The 19,327-nt window shown below is 39.2% G+C and overlaps 1 protein-coding gene across 1 annotated transcript in view; it reads right to left on the bottom strand.

Moving 5' to 3' along the window:
• Window positions 1-210: 210 nt before the first annotated feature.
• LOC126418545 (cytochrome P450 6j1-like) overlaps window positions 211-19,327 on the bottom strand; it is a 119,063-nt gene continuing 99,946 nt past the window's right edge. The window contains exons 6-9 of the mRNA XM_050085360.1: window positions 16,657-16,807; window positions 12,313-12,534; window positions 9,773-10,024; window positions 211-1,157 (exon numbers count right to left, since the gene is read on the bottom strand). Coding sequence (XP_049941317.1) covers window positions 970-1,157; window positions 9,773-10,024; window positions 12,313-12,534; window positions 16,657-16,807 — 813 coding nt within the window. The 3' untranslated portion in view covers window positions 211-969. The remainder of the gene's footprint in view (window positions 1,158-9,772; window positions 10,025-12,312; window positions 12,535-16,656; window positions 16,808-19,327) is intronic.

The following is a 19,327-nucleotide window of genomic DNA, read 5'->3' as shown; positions in this document are numbered from 1 at the left end:
CTGCAACTCAGTTAAAGTTAAAAAAAAATCTTGTACATCACCTTCATACCTTTATTGAATTTTCAGGTTAAGAAATCAAAGTAGAGGAATAAGTAATAAAACAATTTGTCTCGCTTTCCAACATTTATTCAAAGTTTACAAGTGGCCATATCTTGAGTAATGTGCCTTTAAGATAGCAGACATATGAAGAAAATGCTTTCACTAGCTGTCTGAAATTAAGAAATTGACTCATATAACACAAAAATAAATTACATTTTAGTGTTTAGTTAATTCATTACCTTATGTTAATAAAAATTCATGACAATCATGTGTAGCTGATTCAGTCAACAATTGTGTCACAATTATTGATAGTTGGTAAGTTTGATATTCTGGTTGATGTGAAATATCATAAGCCTATTTTTTAAATAGTTAATACAATCTTTTACTGTCAAAATTACGTTCTCAGAAGAGTAATTTTTTGGAGATAAACAAAAATGTCAGACGCGGGTACTGTAATCAAAGTATTTTAGTTTATGGCCCCCTTCCTCCCCTGTTCCTCTTGTCTCACTGTATCAAGGTGACTGTGGTAGTACCACATGTGGCAGCTTTGCCAAATCATTGACATTATCGTAAAAATCATGACAGTGGTAGATTTACAAAACTTGTTTGAACATTTCATTTACACAACTGTTGTCAAATTCATTTATCTATTACCAGCAAAAATTGCTCTCTGCTCTGTGATTCCCATTTGACTTATTCTTTATTGCACTATTTGATCCATTTTTCTATTCTATCTTTTTTTTTACCTTTACTGTGGTGTGGCTTACTAATGAGTGACTGTGACTCTATCCAAAGTGAAACTTGAATTCTCAGTTTTTATCATTTCTGAACAGTCATATTAACTAAGCATTATGTATGAATGGCTAATTTTTCCAATATAACTATTGTCAAGGCTGATTTTGCCTTTTACTCTAGTATGGTTTTATGTGATCATTGTTTCATAGATGGAAAGGGCTTGAGTTTTTTGAACAAAAGGGGAAGGTCACCCCTGGGAGTCAGCACTGCATGACTTGGATCCATCTGTAAAGAATTTGGAGTGGATGGTGCAAGATGTACACTGAAATTTGCCATGATGTGTGCTATTCCAACTCTGATCTGCATCTGACCCATCCTCATACCTGGAAAAAAAGGGGATACTGATGAACTTTGTGTTATGAAAACATTTTGGTGTAAGTTAAAGAGCAAATATAGTGATGAAAGGATAGGGCAAAGTGCTTAAGATGAGATTTTTTAAATTTGTGTGTGTGGGTATATCAGTAGGATTTTTGGGAAGGCATGAAAAGTTGGATGCATTAAAGATACAGAACATGATAAGTGAGATTCGCATATTTGCAATTTAAGCTTATCTGTTACAACATGCCTATTGGAATTGCTGAAAGGAAAATAATCAGCAGTTTGTATAAAAAAAGAATTACAATTCATGTAATACCCTGGACTTGTGAAGTCATCATGCTCACTCTTCCCAGAGAATGAAATGAGAAAGTATCATGTTAGTGTCCATGTTTCAAAAGATTGGAGTAGATTTTTCTGGTGTTTATTGGCTGTCCTGCACACAAAATACTGATTAAAGACACAGACGCTGTTTCTTTTTGTTGTGTATGTTCTCTGACTATTTCTTCAATGGGAAAGGATAATAATTTTTTATTGACTGTGGTATTAATGGCCAGTTATTGATAGATGTCTGGGAATGATGGTATTACAGTCCATTGTTGCTGTCAACAAAGACATACAAAATCCACTCTAATGTACTGCTGCAAGTTTCAACAATGTGCATCAAATAGCAGAGTCTTCATTCAGCTCTGAGTGGTATTCAGCCACTGTGAGCTACCGTATTTACTCAAATCGAAGCCCCACTTTTTTTCCGGTTTTTGTAATCCAAAAAACCGCCTGCGGCTTAGAATCGATTGCAAAGCAAGCGGAAGTTCTGCCGTCGAATATATGTAGCGCTATGCAGGCATGCTTTGTGGGCACAAAGATAAATACTGGCGTCAGAACCTCTGCGTCAGTTAATAAATTTAAAATAAAAAAAGGTGGAAGACGAGCTTTTTTTCTCCGACCCGAGTTTTGACCACTGCATTCTCATACATTATCCAACGAAGTAAATATAAATTCCGCATTGTTCATCTTCGAATGTAGCAGAATTACAATGTACTACGAAAATCCAACTGGCAAGACTGTTTGGGATGTTTGTCAATATGGCCAACTCTACGTTCTGAATTTTTTCCTGCCTGTGAGAAGTGATGGTTGCTAATAAGAACCTGATGAAAAGTGAATCACATACAGTATTCTCTTCACCATAAAAATAATACGAATATAAACATGTTGGCATGTATTCTTTCGTGTTTGCTGCTATCTCATTTAAATCCTGTCTGCCTAATAAACTAAGAAACTAGAGTGAGACAACAGCAAACGCGGAAGAATATACGAATTGTGTCATGTTTATATTCGTATTATTCTTATGCCTAGTAGTGATACAGTCAGAAATGAAGCATGGCAACTGACTAGATTTTTAAATCTAAGATGACTCTAATTTCTGTGCAGAATTTGATGTGCTAAAGAAGCGGCCGCTAAGATTTTCATACGGAGAAAAATTTTCGCCTAACTCTCGTTCAGAACATGTTCTATCATACGCAGTCTATTATTTGGTTCTTGTTGATCATTATTAAAGAAAGCAGCAGTGTAAGTAACAACAAATAGCATTCTCTTGCCATTGTTTCGCTAATGAGACGATTCCTCTCTTTCTTTGTTTTTTTTTTTTTTTTTTTTTTAATTGTAAGCGGCGGTAGCGCGCACAAAAGCAAGCCATGCTGCGAGCGCCGACAGGCTGTAAACACGCACTATCAGAATGCGACAAACAATGCATGACACAGTACAGTAATGCATTTTCAGCTTAGAGTGATGTAAACACCTAAAACAAAGAGAACGACACTTATCAGATCAAAGCAAAATAAGCAATTGATTCAAACGAGACGAAGCACGTGAAAAAGAAAGGGTACCCGTATAAATACGGACGGAGCGTCTGACGCATAGCAATGGCTACCTGGTAAAGCTTAACTGCTAAGCTTACGACTCAAACCAAACTACTGTAGGTGTATCGTCATTCATTCGACCTAAATTGTGTCTCATATTGCAATGGACCAACTTTGTTTCGATTTGGAGTTGTGGCGTAAAACTTCTCTCTCCCCTTGAATTTCGAGTCTCAAATTTCAGGTGCGGCTTAGATTCGGGAATTTTTTTTTCCTTTATTTCGAGTCTCATTTTTCAGGTGCGGCTTAGATTTGAGTAAATACGGTGGGTAGCATACATAGGGACACTTCTGAATGATAATTTTTGTGATTTAAAATGGAGTCTGAGTGGAAGCCAGTCCTCAAGCAGTGAACTATGCCATTTTAGGACTCCTCCTCCTCCTTAATCGTATTCATCTCCTGTCATAGGCACAATCCATGTTTGATACCACAGATTAAAAAGCTATGTAAATGTCCTTCAAGATGAATATTGGTTAGGTTGCCTAGCAATGTCTTTACCAAAGAAACTGCATTTCATGTTGATAAAATAGGAGGGTACTCACAGCGCATACTGCAGTGGTCGCTATTTGTGTGCCACTGATTGGTTGTTTGGTTGGTCAATTGGTTAGATAGTTAGTTAGTTAAATGTAACCTTACGACTTATCTTAGAAGAAAGATTAAGAAAAGGCAAACCTACGTTTCTAGCATTTGTAGACTTAGAGAAAGCTTTTGACAATGTCGACTGGAATACTCTCTTTCACATTCTAAAGGTGGCAGGGGTAAAATACAAGGAGCAAAAGGCTATTTACAATTTGTACAGAAACCAGATGGCAGTTATAAGAGTCGAGGGGCATGAAAGGGAAGCAGTGGTTGGGAAAGGAGTGAGACAGGGTTGTAGCCTCTCCCCGATGTTATTCAATCTGTATATTGAGCAAGCAGTAAAGGAAACAAAAGAAAAATTCGGAGTAGGTATTAAAATTCATGGAGAAGAAGTAAAAACTTTAAGGTTCGCCGATGACATTGTAATTCTGTCAGAGACAGCAAAGGACTTGGAAGAGCAGTTGAACGGAATGGACAGTGTCTTGAAAGGAGGATATAAGATGAACATCAACAAAAGCAAAACGAGGATAATGGAATGTAGTCAAATTAAATCGGGTGATGCTGAGGGAATTAGATTAGGAAATGAGACACTTAAAGTAGTAAAGGAGTTTTGCTATTTAGGGAGCAAAATAACTGATGATGGTCGAAGTAGAGAGCATATAAAATGTAGACTGGCAATGGCAAGGAAATTGTTTCTGAAGAAGAGAAATTTGTTAACATCGAGTATAGATTTAAGTGTCAGGAAGTCGTTTTTGAAAGTATTTGTATGGAGTGTAGCCATGTATGGAAGTGAAACATGGACGATAACCAGTTTGGACAAGAAGAGAATAGAAGCTTTCGAAATGTGGTGCTGCAGAAGAATGCTGAAGATAAGGTGGGTAGATCACATAACTAATGAAGAGGTATTGAATAGGATTGGGGAGAAGAGAAGTTTGTGGCACAACTTGACTAGAAGAAGGGATCGGTTGGTAGGACATGTTTTGAGGCATCAAGGGATCACAAATTTTGCATTGGAGGGCAGTGTGGAGGGTAAAAATCGTAGAGGGAGACCAAGAGATGAATACACTAAGCAGATTCAGAAGGATGTAGGTTGCAGTAGGTACTGGGAGATGAAGAAGCTTGCACAGGATAGAGTAGCATGGAGAGCTGCATCAAACCAGTCTCAGGACTGAAGACCATAACAACAACAACATGTACCATGGACAATTTGTACAATTAATTGTAATGATGTGGAGTGAGTCATTTCACATTCACATTATACATTCATAAGCAAATATGGCTAAATGCTGACCATTTACAAGTTTTTCTCCTTAGATACAGATGTGATTATGCAAATATGGCTACATACTGACCATTTACAAGTAATTTTCTTAGATACAGATGAGAGTTAGTAATTCTTACTACTCACCATCTTTTACATATGATAAAATAAAAATTCTCATATGGAATCAGAGTTGTTAAGAAGAAACTTTTTCAGTTTGTTTTCAAATTTAACTCCACTGCCTATCAAACATTTTATGTCGCTGGGGAAGTGAGCAAAAATTTTGTAGCAGCATTGTGCACCCTTTCTTGTGTTACGGACAACCTTAGTGTCTAGTAATGAGTGTAATTTTTCCTTCTGGCATTGTAATTATGTGCATCATTGTTCCTTTTGAACAGCAGTGAATTATTTACAGCAAACTTCAAGAGGAAGTAAACATGCTGGATTGCAAGCCATCTCTCAAATCCTACACACGTCAATGTGTACTAATGAGATTGTAGTTGTGAATGCCTTGTTATGTAGCCCAGGGAGGGAAAGGACAGTATTTGCAGTTCTGTTAACAGATTGATATGTTAAGTTACAACGAGTCAAAATACAGTGACTGTGTCATAATTAATAGTGAAAACTGACATGGAGGAAAGTATGCAATAATAAAAGCAAAAACATTCTACTAAACATGTGTCTGCTAGCTGTTTATGAAACTCCAACTGACTTCATTATGAACTGTTGCCTTAGTTACAAGAACTGTATTAAAAACATAAGCTTTTTGATTAAGTCCACACTTGGCATGAAATTTCACCAATGACCCGTGGATGAGAAAAATACATACTTGATGGTCGCCATCACATCTAATGCACCAATGTGGTCCAAAATGGATAGGCTGAATAGGCATGTAACTTGGTCTCCAAGATGACTGGACCTCAGTCCTGTAGCTTCATCTCAAATGTGAACTGTAAAGTACTCCCATTGGCGTGGTAGAAGAGCTGAAGTCGCAAATTGTACAGTCTTATCAAAATTTATAAAATGATCTGCAAATGTTTGAAAAATTCCTAACTGACTAAAGAGATGATTGCAACGTTACACCAAAATGGAAGGATGACATTCCAACAACCTCTTTTACAGGTACGAGTGTACAGTAAATTGTAACTTAATGCTCTGAAGCAGTATTGTATTTCTTGTTACAGTAGGTCATGAGTAAAATTTGAGCTGAATTAGAAGGGAATTTAATTGAAAAGTTTACATTTCAAATGCATTTGTACTAACTAGGACAATGCTTTGTACTGAAGTCAGTGGCAGTTCATGACTACAGATTTGCAATTACCTCACAAACAGCTCAATTGCCACTTTATGTTTACTGGAATGTTTTTCCATCTACTACTGTAAATTTTCATGCGTGTCAGTTTTTGCTATGAAGTATGATACACTATGTATATACACACATCAAAAAAACTTTTGCATCACCTCAGTTCCAAGAGTTCTGGAACCTGTAGAGAAAATTGTAGTAAGTTCTGGAACCTGTAGAGAAAATTGTAGTAGAGATCAACATAAACATCATTTTTGCCCTTTCTATTGCTCATGAAAAGCACACGTTGCATATTGTACCACCATACAGCGAGGCCTTCAGAGGGGGTGGTCCAGATTGCTATACACACCGGCACCTCCAATACCCAGTAGCATGTCCTCTTGAATTGATGCACGCCTGTATTCGTCATGGCATACTATCCACAAGTTCGTCAAGGCACTGTTGGTCCAGATTGTCTCACTCCTAAATGGCGATTCGGCATAGATCCCTCAGAGTGGTTGGTGGGTCATGTTATCCATAAAAAGCCCTTTTCAATCTATCCCGGGCACGTTCGATACGGTTAATGTCTGGAGAACATGCTGGCCACTCTAGTTGAGTGATGTCTTTATCCTGAAGGAAGTCATTCACAAGATGAGAACGGGGGAGGGGGGGGGGGGGCGGCGCAAAATGTCCTCCATGAAGACGAATGCCTCACCAATATGCTGCCGATATGGTTGTACTATCGCTTGGAGGATGGCATTCACGTATCGTACAGCCGTTACAGCGCCTTCCATGACCACCAGCGGCATACATCGGCCCACATACTGCCTCCCCAAAACAGCAAGGAACCTCCACCTTGCTGCACTCACTGGACAGTGTGTCTAAGGCATCTCCTATGATTGTCTGGTTGAAGACATATGCGACACTCATCGCTGAAGAAAACTTGATGCCACTCCTGTGTGGTCCATTCGACATGCTGTTGGGGCCGATCTGTACAGCACTGCATGGGGTCTTGGTTACAAAGGTGAACCTTGCCATGGACTTCGGGAGTGAAGTTGTGCATCATGCAGCCTATTGCACACAGTTTGAGTTGTAACACGACATCCTGTGGCTGCACGAAAAGTATTATTCAGCATGGTGGTGTTGCTGTCAGGGTTCCTCCAAGCTATACTCCATAGTTAGTGGTCATCCACTGCAATAGTAGCCGTTGAGTGGCCTGAGCGAGGCATGTCATCGACAGTTCCTGTTTCTCTGTATCTCCTCCATGTCCGAACAACTTCACTTTGGTTCACTCTGAGACACCTGGACACTTCCCTTGTTGAGAGACCTTTCTGGTACTAAGTAACAATGTGGACATGATCAAACCGCAGTATTGACCGTCTAGGCATGGTTGAACAACAGACAACACTAGCCATGCCCCTCCTTCCTGGTGGAATGACTGGAACTGATCGGCTGCTGCTCATGCATGGTTGTTTACATCTTTGGGTGGGTTATGTGACACCTCTGAACAGTCAAAGGGACTGTGCCTGTGATACAATATCCACAGTCAACATATATCTTCAGGAGTTCTGGGAACCGAGGTGATGCAAAACTTTTTTTGATGTGTGTAGATTATAATCCAGCATGATAGTAACTGTTTGTGCACAAAATATTCCTGAAGAATTTTCCCAAGGATGCATCTCTTGGAGACTGCACTTAATGGCTTCAGACCACAACTAGATTCATTTAGTGGTTTGAGGCCATGCCTAGATAGCTACAAATTAATTAAGAGTATTTCAAGGAGATGTGAAGGTTAAGTTTTCAGAAAACTAGAGCATAATGTTCCGTAACTCACCGCTGAACATGAGGAATATCTTGCAGAAGATAGTTTGACTAATTACTCCCATCTTTTTAATCTGTGGTTGTAATTTTTGAGGTGTCCTTCACATAAATCATTTTCAAGGTAACTACAGCCACAATGAGTTCAGCTACCCATTTCTTAACTCCCTGAAATGAAGGAGTAGGTTCTTTAAGAAGTGTGATAAAATTTGCGTGAATTTCCATCCAAAATGAAGACTTTTATTATTGCCAAGTATCCTGGTTTCCCCATTTGGACCAGACATACACAACATTACTGCATTAATAAACCATATAAATGAAACTGTTCTGCGGGTCATGGTGGCACTTGACTCATGTTCTTATGTAGCATGCACCAACTCAAAAATACCAAATGTCATTGAAAGCAGTGTCATCTTTGGGCAAAGCAAACTACTTTTCTCCTTACCCTCATCTTGTGCATCATTCTCCATTTTCACATTTCTGGTACCATTCTTGTCTGGTTGCTTTTACCTATTTAATGACAACTTGGACTGTTCCACATCCCAAAAGGAGGGACTTGTGGAACACAAAATGTAAGTGAATGAAAGAATGAATAACTCTCAGAAGAAAACAAAGTGTAGCACGGAAGTAAAACTGCAAGAGTATCTGGAAGAGCTATCTGTTGGTAGGCCGTATATGTCATACCCTGAGGTAACAAAAGTCATGGGAGACCTCATAACACTGTGTCAGACCTCCTTTAGCCCAATGTAGTGCAGCAGCTTGCCATGGCACGGACTCAACAAGTCGTTGGAAGTCCCCTGCAGAAATACTGAGCCATATAGTCTCTATAACCGTCCCTAATTGTGAAGGTGTTGCTGGTGCAGGATTTTATGCATGAACTGATCTCTCAATTATGTCACATAAATGTTCAATGGATTCTTGTCAGGTGATCTGGGTGGTCAAATCATTTGCTCGAACTTCCCAGAATATTCTTCAAGTCAGTCATGAACAATTGTGGCCCAGTGACATAGTGCATTCTAATCCATAAAAATTCCATTGTTGTTTGGGAACATGGTGTCCACGAATAGCTGCAAATGGTCTCCAAGCAGCCAAAGATATCCATTTCCAGTCAATTATTGGTTCAATTGGACCAGAAAACCCTGTCTATTCTGTGTAAGCACATCCAACACAATTATGGACCCACCACCAGCTTGCAGAGTGCCTTGCTGACAACTTTGGACTACTGTTTTCTGGGATCTGTGCCACAGTCAAACACTATCACCAGCTCTTACCAACTGAAATTTGGGACTCATCTGACCAGGCCATGGTTTTTGAGTCATGTAGGCTCCAACTGATATGGTCACAAGCCCAGGAGGGGTGCTGCAAGTGATGTGCTGTTAGCAAGGGCACTTGCATTGGTTGTCTGCTGCCGTATCCCGTTAACGCCAAATTTACCTTCAGGAGGAGAAACGTGTAGTACAGTCGACAGAAACATATAAAAGTAAAAGCAACAAACTATTTAGTTTTCAGAATTAATATTTCTTTGCTTGGGGAACAGAGATGATAGGTTGGGAAAGTTTAATAAGAAAGGATAGGTCACACAAGTCTCAGGATGAGATTGACCACTTCAGTGAGCATGAGGGTGCACAAAAATGGAGGAGGGAGGCACCAGAGAGGGTAGGTCAGTTACCATCTCTTACTTACATGAAAAAATTCATATATGTGACAGTTTGTCATCTTCCTCTGCCTCTATGATGTAACAAGTTCATCTGAGGAATATTTACTTACCAATACAGTTTCGTGGTCCAATCCCAAACGGCATGTACACATAATTTGGTATCTTATTTTGTTTCTGTCTGTTGAATCGTTCTGGCACAAACTCCTCTGGGTTATCCCAGAATAGAGCATCCCTGTGCAGGCCAAGTAATGACACTACTACTCCCATGCCTTTTGGAAGGCCAATACCAGTTCCAGGAATAACATAGTCCTTTGTCACTTCACGATCAATAAATGGTAATGGAGGGTATAAGCGAAGAGTTTCTGTAAAAAAAAAAAAAGAGTTTTTACATTAGTTTGCCACAAAATTTGTTTCCAACTTGTATAAGCCAATTATACGATTACATAAATTGATTATTTAGAAACTGAGGCAGTATTAGAGTTTGGTAGGGATCAAAACGGCATGTTTCCTGAAACAGTGAGTACTGTTTACATTAGTACATATTTTCTGTTTGCATGCTAATTAGCAGTATATTATGATCATGCTGTCACACTGGTTCTCCAGCAGGTGTACAGGGTGGATAAAATAAAACTGTCTTTGTCGCTGTGCTCAATTCATCAAACCATGAGACATGTAGCAGCTGTGCCTCAGGGATAGCAGCAGTAATATTTTTGACCCATCAGTTTGTTCCACAGAAAGAGAAATCATGTGATCAAGCAGGTCAGGATATTTGCACAGCCTAGACAGCACATGTCACCACAAGTGCCCTCTGATGAGGGTTATGAGGGTTGTTCAAAAAGTAAGGTGACTTTTCAAATGGGCAACGTACATTCAAATTTCGATTTTTTTTTTTTTTTTCATGTCGGTACACATGCCTCAAAAATATGTTCTTAGTTTCAAGTGTACATCATATATAATGAATTGCAGATAGAAAGGTTAGACGTGTTTTAGTGGGCTTGGCGATTTTAGATTATTATAGAAAGTGGAGCAAAGAATTTGCATCAAATTTTGTATGAAAAATGGAGTGTAGTGCTCTAAAACACTTGAAATAGTGACAGTGGCATACGGGAGTATGCTTCTTCCAAGATGGCTGAGAAGATGCCAATGATGAACCTCACTCTGGACGTCCCAGCACATCAACAAATGATAACGTCAAAGATGTGAAGAAAATTGTTTTGGAAAATCTTTGAATTGTTGTAAGAGAAGTTGCTGAGAATGGCTCTGCTCATGTCATGCAATTTTTTTGGATGTTTTGGGGATGAGACGTGTGTCAGTGAAGTTTGTTCCAAAATTTCTCAGTTTTGATCAGAAGAACCACTGCATGAGCATCACTCAGGAGCTCTTGAATGATGTGAGTGATGATGCTGAAACCAAAGCCCAATCGTCTCAATGGAAGCAACCCGGAGAGCCAAGACCGAAAAAAGCAAGCCAAGTTCGATCAAATGTCAAAGTTTTGTTCACTGTTTTTTCAGTTACCATGGTGTTATGCATCATGAATTTTTGCCTTAATGTTGTTTGGTCAATAAGGAGTATTACCTTGATGTTATGCACCATTTGCAAGAAGCAATATGCAAAAAAGTCCGGAATTGTGGAAAAGCAATTCATGGCTTTTGCATCACAATACACCTGATCATTCATTGTTGCTTGTGAGAGATTTTTTGGCCAAAAACAGCAGGACAATCATGCCTCAGCCATCATATTCAAGGGATTTGGCCCCCTGCAACTTTTTCCTGCTCCCAAAACTAAAGGACAAAGATTTTCAGTGATTGAGGAAATAAAATCTGCATTGCTGGAAGCACTCAAGGCTGCACCAAAAAGTGCTTATGAGAAGTGAGTCAAGGATTGAAGGAGCATTGGCAGAAGTGTATTGTATATGTGGGGCATTACTTTGAAAGGGGCAACATGAATACTGATGAGTAAATAAATATTTTTTCATAAAAATGTAAAGTCACCTTACTTTTTCAACACACCTTGTACAAGCCAGACCAGAGTCAATCTGTGCCAATTTCAATTATTTTGCAGGATTGATCCAATGTGTCCCAGTTGGTCTATTGGTTTGGTTCTTGCTATAGACTTTGTTTATGGGTGTTTACTCTTTGGACTCTGTCAGTAACTGGCTGGACTCTGACATTGCACAAATTGGACTTTTGATGAATTGCATGCTTAAAGATAGCTTGCAGTGCTCCGGGGAGTGTTCTATATCTTAATTTGTCAAGTAAAGTGGAGGAGTATCCATTAGTACTGGGTGTAGATTGCCACTAACAAATTACTACAGCAGGACTTTATTGAGAAAAGAAGGTAACAGGTCTTATTAAATTTTGCATTTACATATTCTATATGTTTATTCCATTTTACATTGCTTTGTAGTCATAACCCACAGAATTGGATTTCTATATTGTTACCAACTGGTTCAGAGCATCTATGTTTAAGCTTAGATCATTCCTATACAAAAAGAACTGAACTGGTCCCACTACATTTTTTAACAGAGGAGCATTTATAATGGTAAACAAACTGTTATTAAACTTGAAAGGTTGCTGGTATTCCTGAACAACATGGGTTCCTCAATTAATTTTTAATTAACTTACATACTTCATTAATAGTTCCAACTTACCAGCAATGACCATATGAAGGTATGTCATTTCCAGGATAGCATCATACGTCATTTTGCCATCATGTTTTGACAGTGAGGTCACTATATTGTGTCTTAGTTTATCTTGTACATCTGGATGCTGAGCAAGCTCATACAATGTAAACATCATTGTTGAACTGGAAGTCTCAAATCCTGCCACAAGAAAAATAAACACTTGTGCTACTATATCTTCATTATCCATCCCTGAAAAAATATTCAGTGTTATCTCAGTATGAAAAACATGTTCTTGTAATTCATTCTTTCATTCATTCATCCTCATGTTCCAATAACAACATTCTAAGGAATGTGAAACAAATCTAAACATACATTTACAAAGAAGGTCAGCTATAATGAACAGCAGTTGCTTATTACATTAGAAGAAAATTAAATGAAAACAATCTTTGTCACATGTTAAAGGGACTTACCATTTTTATTAGCACTTAAAAAGTAAGCAAATTAGTGTCCTACATAAGAACCATATAGAGGAGACATTGAGTTACAGACAGGTGCAACAAAAAGACTGCTGTTGCAGTCCACAGTCTGGTTTCAGTGGCCAGAGACAGTGGTCATGTGTGTGTGAATTGTGAATGTGTGTGCGTTTGCTGGTCGGAGTGGCCCAGCGGTTCTAGGCTCTTCAGTCTGGAACCGCAGCACTGCTACGATGGCAGGTTCGAATCCTGCCTCAGGCATGGATGTGTGTGTAGTCCTTAGGTTAGTTAGGTTTAAGTAGTTCTAAGTTCTAGGGGACTGATGACCTCAGATGTTAAGTCCCATAGTGGTCAGAGCCATTTGAACCATTTGTGTGTGCGTTATCTACTTCAGAAGAAGACCTTTCAGCTGAAAGTTTAAATGTATGGCACTCTTTTTGTTGTGCATGTCTGCGACTCAACATTTCTATACAATGATTAGCAATCTATCCTTTTCATAATATTGTCACTGTTCCATGCTGGACTTTTCATTTTTTGATGTTGTCTGACATAATTAGCATAAAACCTGGTAATTTTAAAGAAGCTGCTTTTGTAATGATACTTTTCAGCTTCTTGTTGCCTTCTATAACATACGTAACAATTGCAGCTAGAAAGACATGTTTTTGTGTTCTTGATTTCCAATCAGTGGCCAGCAGCTGTGGCCGAGCGATTCTAGGTGCTTCAGTCCGGAAACACACTGGTGCTACGGTCGCAGGCAGGCATGAAAGTGTGTGATGTCCTTAGGTAAGTTAGGTTTAAGTAATTCCAGGTATAGAGGACTGATGACCTCAGATGTTAAGTCTCATAGTGCTTAGAGCCATTTGAGCCAATCTCTTGTCTGTGAGACACCAGCTAAAAATATCCGCACCTGGAGAAATAAGCCTTCTATGTACACTAGGTAGGTACATAGAATCAGTATGGTAATTATTTTTATAGTTTGCATTACAGTTCAACATACCACACATAATTCCAAATTGAGTTTTATTATTTTGCACTGGATAACTTACAAGAGTTTATAGACTGACATGATGTAAGAAACCAATTTAAGGAATAAATGTAACAATTCTGAGCTCTTGTAGGTAGCTGTATGTAAGATTTAGTCTTCAACTGTATGTAATATCCTTATAGCTCATGTTTACACAAACAGTACAGTGTAGGTCTTAGCGCCATTGCACTAGCTGCCTATTTTGTAGGATAGCCAGGTGTAACATCAGGCTAGTTTCCAGTACAACACAATGAAAATTACACTAAAGAGCACTTGAGTGAGAGCTAGCTGCTGTAATGGAGAAAGGCTACTCCTGTTGCCATACTGAATGGAATTGTTTGGTGTGTGTCGCACAGCTGGGATGGTGTCAGACCTCATATAATCTGAGACCTTCGCTGCTCATGTTGTATATTAATAACCTGGTAGATAATATTAATAGTAATCTCAGACTCATTATAATACTGTTATCTGCAGAGAATTACTGGCTGAAAAAAGCTGCATAAATATTCGGTCATATCTTGATAAGATTTCAAAGTAGTGCGAAGACTGGCAAATTGTTCAGGAATATAAAACCGTGTGCTTCACAAAAATATAGTGTCCTAAGCCTGCAGTATCAGCAGGTCAAAATTGGAATCAATGACTTTATACAAATATCTGGGTGTAACAGTTTATATGGGCATGAAATGAAATGTTTAGATAGGCTGAAGTATAGTTAAAGTAGGTAGTAGACTTCAGTTCATTGGTAGGATACTATGAATATATGGATATGAGAAAGAGATTATTACAAAACAGTCAGTGACTCATCATAGAATGTTTCTGAAGAGTGGGACCCATGCAAAACAGGAGTAACTGGGGATATGGAACAACAATGGGTAGCACAAAAAATAACAGGTTTGTTTGAATTGTATAAGGGTGTCACAGAAATGCTGAAAAATCAGAACTGGCAGTCACTTGAAGACAGATTCCAACTGCCTCACAAACATGTACTTACAAAGTTTCAAAAACCAGTATTAAGTGACAAATCTAGCAATGTACTACAATATATGTGTAGTTCTTTCGGACATGTCCAAAAGAACAGATATCACATATATAATTAAGATGAGGACGGTCAGTGATCATTTCAGTGCAGATGCAAGTTAAACTTGAACTCTTATGAGAACCAGTGAAATGTCACGAGTAATTGGGATAATAGGCAAGGGGCACTACATCAGTAATGTGAGGATAAGTTGAGAATTTGGGTCTCACAGGAGGGTCTTAGAGTAATCCGTGTACTTGCGATGATCACTGTGTGCAGATGGTGTACGGTCAGCGCATCTACGCAGTAAGCAGGAGACACAGGTTTGAATCCCGGTCCAGCATAAATTTTCAACGTTCCCTATTGATTTAAATAAGTGCACTCTGGCAGCTGATGTCTTCACTACACTATGGTTCACTAAGTATTTCTTGTACAGACACTGGCATACACACACAGGCACTTAAGCACTTAATCTTACCATGCTCCACGCATTAATAGAATGCAAAGGAATCCTAATATGTCCTTCAATGAGAACTTCGTAGTGGTTTGCGGAGTGTGAATTTAGGTGTAGGTAAATATCAACGCAACTGATGATGTCCAGATTGTGTGTACCTGATGCACGTTACATTTCATCTTTGTCCACATGCAGATACTTTTAACATGCTATTCAGGAAAAACCAGCAGCATCATAGCTACAATGGGCAACAATGTGTTGTTGACAGGGGTTGCTCTCAACTGTCAAATGTGTGTGAATTCCTAAGGGACCAAACTGCTGAGGTCATCCACACACACACACACACACACACACACCCGAGGGGGGACTCGAACCTCTGGTGGGGTGGGGAGGAGCCGCACAGTCCGTGACGTGGCGCTTCAAACCACACGGCCACTCAGTGCGGCTCAACTGCCACGGATTGGATAGATGGGCTGCTTTATGAAATGTCATGTACAAGTCCAGTGCAAGACTATAACAGCTGATGGGCAGCCGTACCACCCAACTTTAGGTCACTGTGCAGAGACATTTCTGCTAGTACAGGAACACGTGAGGAAGAGCGACCTCCTTGCTAACAGAATACCAATCAGACAGATCTTAGAAGCATTCTCACGTGGAGGATGTTTACACTGGATGACATGAGGCCCAGATATCTCTACAAATGTCTCTCACCAGCAAGCAATAAAGGAGACCTGTACTGTCAGAATAATAATGCACCACCCAACTGCTCTGTTTGTATCATAAGGATTTGAAGAACACTCCACAGATAAGAGGATCCTTGTGTTGTCCCCCACATTACTTTTAAACCACAATTCTTTCTAGCAAGTACCATACATCTTATCTTAGCTCCATCATATCTTAGCTCCATCATATCTTAGCTCCATCATATCTTATCTCCATCATATCTTAGCTACATCATATCTTAGCTCCAGTTCTGATCACCTCCATTAGTTTTAGGCAGAGGTTGAGCAGCCAGAGATCAAGATGGGTTCCCAACACTTTCACAGCATCATGGAGATAATTCAATGGTGCATCACCGCTGTCATCAAGGCAAAAGAGGGTACATGAATTTACTTCTAATTGCAAAGCAGGATGAACTGAGTTTGTCAGCTTATATATGTGTGGCATCTATTTTAATTTCTTTATCATAACATAACAAATTTTAAAAATGAAATTTCATGGAGTAAGCAACTAACAATATTTACTTCTGGGCAGGGTACATCAGTATTTGTTAATTAATTCTTATAAGATAAATGATTAAGCTGTTTATTTCAAGCATATAAGCATGATCAGCAATTTACTGTAATGATACTGGCACTTATCCTGCAAAATGAAATTCATGGGGAACTAATGGAATAATACTCACAAAAATGTGGATCTCTACTGGAAATGCTTTCATTTGTATTTTTGTTGACTGATAGCATTTCATCAGTCATATAGTTTCTCTTTTGTACTCTCATGAGTATATCCAGGAGGTCTCCATGCTTCACTTTATGTCTTTTTCTGTATTCTAAAACCTGTAAATGTAGGTCCATTTTCATTTAATAACAATCATTCTCCACTATCATTGTGTGCGTCTACACCTGAACTTATATTAGTTATACATATTGACATACACTGATGAGACACAACACTATGACAACTGCCCATGATGAGACTGAATTCTATCTGATGGTTTTGTGGGCATGATAAGGAAAGTAAATAAGTGGAGCAGAGATGAATGGGGAATCATTCTAATGACAATACAGGCTGAAAATGGGGAAATCCACTGACATAATTGGCTTTGACAAAGGACAAATTGTTATAGCCTGGCACCTGAGAATGAGCATCTCAGAAAATGTAAACCTAGTCGACTGTTCACATGCTACGGTTTGCTACTGTTGTGAGCATCTATGGAACAGATGAAGGACAGTGAAACAAGAAGTAGGCGACATTGTATTGAATGTACTTGCTCATCCAGTATGCATTGGTAGGAGCATTGCCTCTTTTGTATTGCAATATAGGTAGCGATATGTGCCAGGTCTGACAACACAATATGTTGTTGAACACAGGGCTCCCAAGCAGACAACTCCTGTGTGTTCCCATATCGACCTAATGACAATGTTAATTACAATTACAATAACCACGGTGTCATTGAGACTGGACCTTTGATCAATGGAAACTTGTGCCTGGGTCGAATGGATACATTTCTTGTTACACCAGGTCAATGGTAGTGTCCCGAGGGGCAGATTGATGGAAACAGCTGCGAAACATGCATCGCACCACAGACACAATCTGGTGGGACAGTTTTATGCTATGGAGGACATTCATCATGGGACCTGCAGTAGTAATCAGAGGTGTCATGACAACTGTGGACTATGTGAACAACACCTTTATCCTGTGTCAAGAGGAGGCAAATGGAAAAGGAAAGGGCCTATTAACCTTCAGTAGTTCAAATGTATGGCAAATAATGGTACCCCTTAGGGAAACGGCAGCAAGAGGCAGAAAGGAACACCAGTGAACTTGGTGTTTATGTCTGGGTCCATCATTCAACATTTTGAAGAGGCTATTCCAGAAGCCTTTGAGGGATGGTGTGCAACAAACTGCAAAGTGATGTGCATTTTGGAATAAATGATGCCTGTCATCTGGGTCTGAAGGTCATGCTTAGGTCATTCCACTGACTGGCAATGAAGATTCGGAAGAGTACTCTTACACATACGAGTTTCAATAAAGCCCACAAATTGCATAATTGTCCCCAGAATTGATCATGGCCACCCTGGTTCAGAGTTGAGACACAGGATTGAACCAGAGACTTCGAAGGTTCTGTAATAAGCTAGGTTGTGACTTCCTGGACTTGTGCCATAGAGCTGAGAACTGGCAAGTCCCTGTAATGGGTAAGTGTGCACTGCACATCAGAGGCTGCTACTCTGTGTGGGTTTCATACAAGGTTTTTTAAAAATTAGGCAACTCTTCATCCAGTCTAGATAACTACAGTGATAGGAAATCCAGAAGTATTAATGTAAGGGATTCCCCCACATGTGAGGGCATTAAAACCTAGTAGTTAACTGCCAAAGCATTCACAGCAAAGTGCCAGTTTGAAGTGCTCTTGAAAAGCAGTGATGCTCACATAAAATTAGGTACAGACAGCTGATTAAAACCTGGAGTTGATAGCAGTGAAATTTTGGGGGGATATTTAAGCAAATATTGAAAGGAAAGGCTAGTGTGAAATGAAGATGATGTATCTCTCACAGTAGGCAAGACACTCAGATCCACTGAGATGGAAATTGAAGCTGTATTCAAGGTTGACTGAGCAAGACTCAGTATAGGGGTGAGCATAAAATTGTAATTGAATTCCTCTATCAACCACCCGACTCATCTCCTCATGTTAAATGAAAACTTTAGAGAAATCTTATGCTCACCAGTATGTAAATCCCAAGTCATATTGTAATCATCGATGGAGACTTTAATCACCCACCAATCAATGGGAAAAATACATGTTTGTTAGTGGTGGGACATGACAAAACATCCTGTAATACATTACTAAATACCTTCTCTGAAAACTACCTAGAACACATGGTTCGGAACTCCAGTCATGATGGAAATACAGCATAGTTATAAATGATTAAAGTGATTTCGCACATTTGCTGAAGTTATGTTATTTAATATATTGTCACAGAGCTTTGCACACGCATAGTACAACTCAAAAAGTTTTATTTTGACATATCACAAGTGCTCCATGTGTGCCCCTACTGGTTCTACAAATATCCCATTGATAATCAAGTTCTTCACACGATTGGTGCAGCATGTCCTGATCAGTCTGTTCAAAAGCATTTTTGATGCAAGCCTGCAGTTCTGGTAAGGTTGTTGGTAGATGAGGTGTAATTACTGAATCTTTCACATAGCCCTACACAAAAGAAAGATTGCACAAGGCTGGGTTGGGAGAATGTGGAAGCCATGACATGAATTGCTGATCATCAGTGCCACATGACTGATCCATCTGTTGCTAAATTTCCTGTTTAGAAATTCACGAACGTTATGGTGGAAGTGGGTGGAGCACC

This window comes from Schistocerca serialis, chromosome 9, assembly GCF_023864345.2.
Source record: "Schistocerca serialis cubense isolate TAMUIC-IGC-003099 chromosome 9, iqSchSeri2.2, whole genome shotgun sequence".
Taxonomy (NCBI): domain Eukaryota; kingdom Metazoa; phylum Arthropoda; class Insecta; order Orthoptera; family Acrididae; genus Schistocerca; species Schistocerca serialis.
The sequence above is the reverse complement of the archived record's forward strand: the minus strand, read 5'-3'. Positions and strand labels throughout refer to the sequence as shown.